The sequence below is a fragment of the Myotis davidii genome, unplaced genomic scaffold (assembly GCF_000327345.1).
Source record: "Myotis davidii unplaced genomic scaffold, ASM32734v1 scaffold591, whole genome shotgun sequence".
Classification (NCBI taxonomy): domain Eukaryota; kingdom Metazoa; phylum Chordata; class Mammalia; order Chiroptera; family Vespertilionidae; genus Myotis; species Myotis davidii.
In genome coordinates, this window is record NW_006284340.1 from 4,081,060 (window position 1) to 4,089,013 (window position 7,954).

The 7,954-nt window shown below is 46.4% G+C and overlaps 1 protein-coding gene across 1 annotated transcript in view; it reads right to left on the reverse strand.

The window, feature by feature from the left end:
• Positions 1-7,954, reverse strand: part of PAPPA2 (pappalysin 2) — a 226,291-nt gene that overhangs the window by 113,494 nt on the left and 104,843 nt on the right. The window contains exons 6-7 of the mRNA XM_006754525.2: positions 4,695-4,816; positions 1,002-1,491 (exon numbers count right to left, since the gene is read on the reverse strand). Of these exons, the coding sequence (XP_006754588.1) occupies positions 1,002-1,491; positions 4,695-4,816 (612 nt within the window). The remainder of the gene's footprint in view (positions 1-1,001; positions 1,492-4,694; positions 4,817-7,954) is intronic.

Consider the following 7,954-nt stretch of genomic DNA (forward strand, 5'->3'; position numbering starts at 1 on the left):
CAAAAATGATATTCTTTTAAAATTCATCCCATGGTCTAGCCTCCCATTTGCATGAGCTTTTGGACCATTTCACTCTCTTCTAGTTCCAATTTAGAGAGCAATCAGGGGAGGAAACTGTAGGAAAGCTCAAGGTGAACATTTGTCTCTACTGTTTTGTAGCTGGGGCAGATGGCCCAGACTCCTCCCATCCCAGATGTGCCCCCTCAGCCATGTGACATCGCTGTTCCTTTCATAAGCGGATAAGGACTTGTCTGGCACCCCTGAATCAGGAATTGACTTGCTTTGGCTACTGGAATGTTATCATGAGTGACATAAGCAGAGCCGTAAAAAATGTGAGAGTTTTGGGGTCTGCCCTCCCTGCTACTGGAGACTCTGTCACCCCCAGGAGGAGAAGCCCGGGCCATGCCTACTGGGCAATGAGGGATTGTGTAGAAGGAGGCCTTGGGCTTCCCAGACATGACAGCCACCTCCATTGAGCCTCCAATGTGTGCACGAGGCCATCCTGAGCCATCTAACCCCAGCCAAGCCAGTCCCCCTGGGGACATCCAGCCAACCCATAAAATCATGAGAAACAGTGTTTGTTGTATTAACCCACTATGTTTCATGGTTATTTCTAACTCGGCAAAATATAGCACCTCTGATAAAACTTGTTTTACCCTGAGTTCTGCCCTTAGGGGTAGGGAGAATTTGTCTTTGGTGATACCAGCCTCCCATTCTAAACATTGAACTCTTTTAACCCAGTGACCTTATCTTAGTCTGTGTCCCAGCACTGGGCACGAAGTGCCAGGAACACAGTAGAACTCACTAAACACAGGAGGCCAGAAGGAAGAGTAAGAGGAGAGTTGGGAGAGAAGGAGAGAGAGAGAGAGAGAGAGAGAGAGAGAGAGAGAGAGAGAGAGAGAGAGAGAGGAACAAGAAAAAGAGAAAGCATGGAATGCACATCATGGGTGGCCAGAGACCGAGAAGCATCATGGTTTAGAAAGCCCCACTTCCAAACTCACGTGTCCGTGAACTTCCTGTGAGGGTGTGTGGCCTCAGCAGGTAAGCCGCTAGCGAACGGGGGCTCCCGGAGCACCTGGTACCGCAGGGGCCTGCAGCCAGAGCACAGGGGGCTGTGGGGTTGAGACGTCAGGAGGGCGGCATCCACTTCCAGCCGTTCATCGAAGGTGTAGACCTTCACCCCCAAGACTTTGCCATCGACATGCAGCTTGATGGTGAGTGGGGTGTCACAGAAAGTATCCAGGGGGCCCAGGTGCACAGACTTCTGGTGTTCCAGCAAGATTTCTGTGTCAAAGAGCGCCTGGGAGGTGTCCACAGAGAGATAGGTGACCCACAGGGTGAGGGTGTCGGCATGCACTGGGTGCTGGAAGAGCAGCTCCAGGCTGCAGCCTTCCGCTGGGCAAGGCACCGTCATGTTCATGTGGTACAGGTGCAGCTCAGGGCTCCAGGCCTGCAGGCTTGGCTCGCAGGGCTGGTCCACATCAGGGGGCCCTAGGGTAGGTAGACAAAAAGATAGACCCATCAGGCATGACCATCAGAAGTCTGCAGGTGAGTAGCCCATGGTGGCAGCCAGAAAGAAGAGTGAGGAAGAAGAAAACTATGAACAAATTCCTGCAGAAGCTGATTAGCTGAGTGGGTTAGGTCTCAAGTACGACTGAGGACACAGGTATAACAATTCAAAAGTACTATGTCCCCATCCACATCTTCTACTTGGTGTCTTTTAACAAGAGCTCCAGTTGGGCCCTAGGAGTCCTGCGACCCGGATACCAGGTGCAAGCCTGAGGCCAAGTGGAAGGAGGAGGTCTAGGTGGGAGCCTGAAGCCAGGCAGAGAAGCTCAGTCACTGTCCTTGAACTTAGGTTGTTAATAATTTAGGATAAATTAATGCTTCTGATGCCCTGTTTTATTTGTCAATAAGGCCAATGTCTGCTTCACTCTGATACCACACTCTGTTTAACTGGGCTCCACAAAACTTTCATCCCCTAAGGTGGTGCCTTCGCAGCCATGAGCTTGGCTCAGGTCCATGGGAGCATGCAGGTCATTGCACAGAGAAAACGGCAGGCAGGAAAGAGGACACTTTTTCTTGAGTGGAAAGCAATGGAGATTCAGGAGCCAAGCAAAACTTTATTGGTGAAAAACCAAATATCGCAAGTAATATAAAGGTCGGCTTTGTGGGAAAAATCTCCATGAGGCGTTTTTTTTGTTTGTTTTGTTGTGGGTTTTTTTGCGGTTTTCTTTTTTGTCACATGCAGAAAAAGTGCTAAATCAGGAAGGAGCAGAGCTGGGCTCCAACCAGTGCTGTGCGGCTGTGGCAGGTCTGTTTAAGCCTTAATCTCCTCATTTATAACATAAGTATTATTTAACCCCCACTTTACTAGCTAGTGTGGAAGACTTATACAATGTTCCAGAGGAACATTTTCAAACTACATTTGCAAAAATAGAACTAAGTAGCCCTTTAGAATCTGGAAAATAAACAATAGGATAAGCCCAGAGGAAACATGTTCAAATGTATGTACGTGTGTGTGTATGTGTGTTGTTCCGTGTGTGATGTTGACCCGCGGGCCGGATCCAGGTCCTTACTATTTTTTACCTATATTGTGAATCCATTCATTCATTCAACAAAAAAAGTACTGCATACCTCTTTCACACCTGGTACTAATCTAGGTATTGAAGGTAGAATACTGAACAAGAGAGGTAAAGATCTCATATATTCTACAGTGAAGTGACAGGTGCAACAATAAATTGTAGAAGGTAGAAGGGTGATTCCAAGTGGTGGTAATGACATCTTTGAAGAAAACTGAAGGAGCATAAGGGCTAGAGCAGCCGTGGGCAAACTATGACCCGCGGGCCGGATCCAGCCCGTTTGAATGAATAAAACTAAAAAAAAAAAAGACTGTACCCTTTTATGTAATGATGTTTACTTTGAATTTATACTAGTTCACACAAACACTCAATCCATGCTTTTGTTCCGGCCCTCCGGTCCAGTTTAAGAACCCATTGTGGCCCTCGAGTCAAAAAGTTTGCCCACCCCTGGGCTAGAGAATGATGGAGTGAGGCTGGGGGCTATTTTAGATTATGGGGACGTGGAAGTTGTCACCAAGAAGGCAACATTTAAGCAAAGCATATGGCTGGTTCACATTTCTATTCCCCGTAGAATTTAGAAAGTAGTTGGTGGTCAATAAGTGTTCATTTAGTGTCATTAAATAGGTTTTGAGCATGTCTGTAAATATATGTGTTTGTGTATGCTCTGCTGAGGATTCAATTACTTTCACTGTGTATATTTCAAATATGACTTGGTTCTTCACCTTTTCAAAGCAGAGGAAGACCAGTATTTCTTAGCACTATTTTCTGATAGTTGTTCCAAAATACTAGCAACCCCTTTGGAAGTGACCCCTAATGCAGCAGCATCTGTTAGAAAGTTTTTATTATAATCGCATGTTCAAACATGACACCGAGGCCCTAAAAGTTGACCTGGTTTGCCTGAAGACACAAAACAAGGAACCCAGAACTTCTCATTCCTTTCATTGCTACCAGATAACTTTAAATTTCCCCAAGAATTAAAGAGAAAAATTTCAGGGACGGAGAGTTAAATGGGCACTAAAACACCAGCCCAGGACAACAACAAGGCCAGAAACGGCCTTGTATGAAATGCCAATATCTAAATAGCCCACGCAATGCCAACGTAAATTTTATAGCAACTTTCTGTTCTGCCCCAGGATCTCTCAGTTGGAAAGAGTCCTATACAAAAAATTGGATAAACTGTCCCTCTCAGGCCTTCTCCCTGAGGCTCCTGTCATCTGAGGAAGTGGGAGCCCAAGGGGACAACTGGTGGGCAGTGTCAGCTCCTAAGCCAATGTTCTCCATTTGTCTTGTCAGAGTCAAGCCTGTAAACTAACTCCAACAGAATCTTGTCCAACACATCTTACTGAGAAGCCTTGAGGATCTTAACAGGTACAAGAAAAAGAGAAAGAGGATGATAGATAAACACTGAAGATGGAGAAGTTAAGCTAGTGATCAGGGCTAACACTCATGGACCAACATTTTTTGGACTTGAGTTGGGATAACATTCATGCTCTGATTTGTCTGAAAGGAATGTGAGTGAATATGTAACTGAGAAGCTGGGGGAGAGACAGCAGAAGGGACAGCGAAAAACATCCCCTCTCTGGGAGTGCAGCTTAGATCTTAGCCAAAGCACAGCCAGTACCAGCAATTAATAGACTCATAAAATGGCAAAAACGAGAATGCTTCGCTTGGAACCCCTGGTGCACCCCACACCCACCCAGACTGGCTTGGCCCATGTCTGAGTGTTCCCTGCAACGTGTTCTCCATTCCTCTCCTAGGAGGGAGGGACAGGTGGGCTGGCACTGTCCTGTGGCACCGGGTGCTGTAAGCACCTGAAATAACACGTATGAGCAGTCACATCCTGAGGTAACCTCCTGCTTTAGCTGATTTCCCCACCCCTGTCTTCCATGCTGACCTTGGCCTCACCACAGCCACTCTAAGCACGTGTGGGACATCCAGCACACAAAGATACCAGAGAATGTGTTTCCCAGCAAATCTCACACACACACACACACACACACACACGCACACGCACACACACTCACATACATGTGCATGCCACCTCTCCACCCTCCACCTCCACCCCCATTCTCACCAACTACCAGGGTTAAAGGAGAAAGCCATGGTCCTTACCCACTGCCTCCTCTGGAGTCCAGTACCCTGAGGAGTCGCACACCCGCCGGGAGGAAGCCGTGTGCACATATTGACGGAACGTCCCATCCTCTGTGCAGGCACCACACATGCTTCCTGGGGCCCTGGAAGATGAGGGGGGAGATGGGGAGACTCCATCAGATGGCTTGGAGAGCCAAATTCAGATCTTTGAGGATGGGGAGTGGCAACAGGTTGTGAGACCCTAGGGGGAAATGGGGAACACAACTATTTCTTATCTCATTTCCTTCTTGTATGAACCTCATCTTCGTAAAATTCATAGTGACATGAGAAATCTTGAGGTTAGGAAGCAGAAGAACCTAAGACCTAAGGGAGGCCTGTAGAGATGAACGTGGGCAGCTCCATCCTCAAGCATACGACACAGAAGACTGCACCTGCATCTTCCACCATAAAATTCCATCCTATGCTGACTCTCAATAAGTCAGCTAAAGACCCCACATTCCCCCAGCTAAAATAGACACTGATTTTTAGAGTAAACTTTTCTGCTACATGTGGACTTGTGCTTTAAACTCCCTACTTTTACTCACATGCATAAAAGTACTAGTACTAGGAAATATAATGCCCCTGGGCTCTCCATCACCTGTGGGGCTACAGCTGAACTCCTTACCATGATTCAAGGTTCTTCACGGTACAGCTCTTTCATGAATTTTATGTCCCCATCACAATAAACGAACCACCATCCCACAAATACATCATATCCTTAGCACGGGCTCTGTGAAACATGCTGTTCTCTCTCCTGCCAAAGAGCCTTTCCAACCCTCTGTGTTTAGCAAACTCCTACATATCCTTCAAGGCCCATTCAAATATAAACTTGGCAGGGGCACTTACTCTGACTCCTCTGAATGGCCTGAACTCTGTCCTCCAGGCACCCCCTGCACCTCTGGCTCCTGCCATGGGGCATCGCTCTGAGGTATTGGTAATCCCTGTCCCCACCCTTTCTCCTTTGCCTGTGAGCTGGTCCAGACAGAGCTCTGCTCTCTCTATGCCCAGCCGTCAGCACAAGGACTGGCCACAGCAGTCCTTCTGTGCCCGGGGGGGTGGTGGGGAGGAGAGAGGTGGTGTTTTATGAGCATCCCTAAGACTATTCAGAGCCTATGAAGAACTCTTCAAGCACCATATCTGGGGTGACTGGGAAAAGCAAGGACAACAACAGCTGCATAAGGAGGGGCAATCACTGGAGGAAGCTCATCTCTGATACTATGAATCTTTTTAGAAGCCCAACTATGAACACGCATCTGAAAATGAAGGTATGATGTCAAGGTCTCTCGATAAGTAGGGGAAAAGCAACACCTGGTAACATACTAGAAACTCATATTGTTAAAGGAGCGTCATAATTATGCTACCAGCTCCTCATATACCAGGCATGGTGCCATGAGGTGCTTTTCATAAATTATTGCTCATCCATGTAAGAAGAAGCCTGTTTACAAATGAGGACCCTCAGGCTCACAGGGATTAGGCAAATGGCCTAAGGTCACAAGTTCTTCAATTCCTATAAGCCAGTTTTCAAACACCATGAAACGTCCAGGACTCTGGCAAGGGAAAGGGGTCGTTAGCTCTGGCCTCTGCTGCAGTCAGCACTGCATTGGTGAGGACACAGCTCCAAACCACATTCCCTTGATGCACTTGGCCCTTCCGGGGCGCCACCAAGTGCGTGTTCAGGCTCCTTGCTGACATAAACACTCCAAATACCCACTGGGGGGAGTAAACAGAGCTCCCAGTGTGACACAAATTGCTGGGTGTGTGACGTGCATCTCCCCGGACACACGTGTGGGGAGGCCCCAGTGTTGCGGCCACCGGGCTGGGAAAGGGAAGCAAACACTGCCTTTTCTGCCAACAGCCTCGAGGCGAGCCAGCACTGATGTCTGCGTTATCGCAACGTCTGTACCAGAGCAAGAATGGGAAGAGTAAATTGTTTACATGTGTTACATAAACGGATGTAAAACTCTGGTTTGCACATGCCCATGAGGACTTACTGTTCGGCCAGTCCACCCCAAACTACACAAGGGCCACACGCAGAAGCAGAATTTTCCCCCCTTAAGATATTACAAATGTGTCCTTATCCCCCCCAATTACCCTAATCCCCCCAATCCTGCCGTCACCCTCACCCCCTGTTGTCCACATCCATCACTTACTCTTATATGCCAAAGTTTTAATCCATTCAGCTGCTGATGGGCACTTAAGCTGTTTCCAAATCTTAGCTATGGTAAATTGTGCTGCTATGAACATAGGGGTGCATATATCCTTTCTGATTGGTTTTTCTGGTTTCTTGGGATATATTCCTAGACGTGGGATCACTGGGTTAAATGGGAGATCCATTTCTAGTTTTCTGAGGAAACTCCATACTGTTCTCCACAGTGGCTGCACCAATCTGCATTCCCACCAGCAGTGCACGAGGGTTCCTTTTTCTCCGCATCCTTGCTAGCATTTGTCATTTGTAGATTTGTTGATGACAGCCATTCTGACAGGTGTGAGATGGTACCTCATTGTCGTTTTGATTTGCATCTCTCGGATGATTAGTGACTTTGAGCATGTTTTCATGTCTCTCACCTCTTTCAGAAAGTGTCTATTTAGGGCTGTTGCCTATTTTTTGATTGGGTTGTTTATCTTCCTTTTGTTAAATTGTATGAGTTCCCTGCAAATGTTGGAGTTTAAATTTTTATCAGAGATATCATTGGCAAATATGTTCTCCCATGCAGTGGGTTTTCTTATTGTTGTGTTGACGGTTTATTTTGCAGTGCAGAAGCTTTTTATTTTGATATAATCCCATTGGTTTATTTTCCCTTTAGTTTCCATTGCCCTAGGGGCTGTGTCAGTGAAGAAATTCCTTCGGCATATATCTGAGATTTTGCTACCTGTGGATTCCTCTAATATTTTTATGGTTTCCAATCTTAAGTTTAAGTCCTTTAACCATTTTGTGCTTGTTTTTGTGTATGGTGTAAGTTGGTGATCTAGTTTTATTTTTTTTTGCATGTATCTGACCAAATTTCCCAGCACCACTTATTGAAGAGACTGTCTTCACTCCATTGTATGCTCTTGCCTCCTTTGTCAAATATTAATTGAGCATAATGGCTTGGGTCAATTTCTAGGTTATCTGTTCTGTTCCATTCGTCTATATGTCTGTTCTTGTGTCAGTACCAGGCAGTTTTCAGAACGATGGCCTTGTAATATAGCTTGATCTAATTCTTTTTTGTTTTCTGACTTTTCTTTCCTTTTTTAAAAAAAAT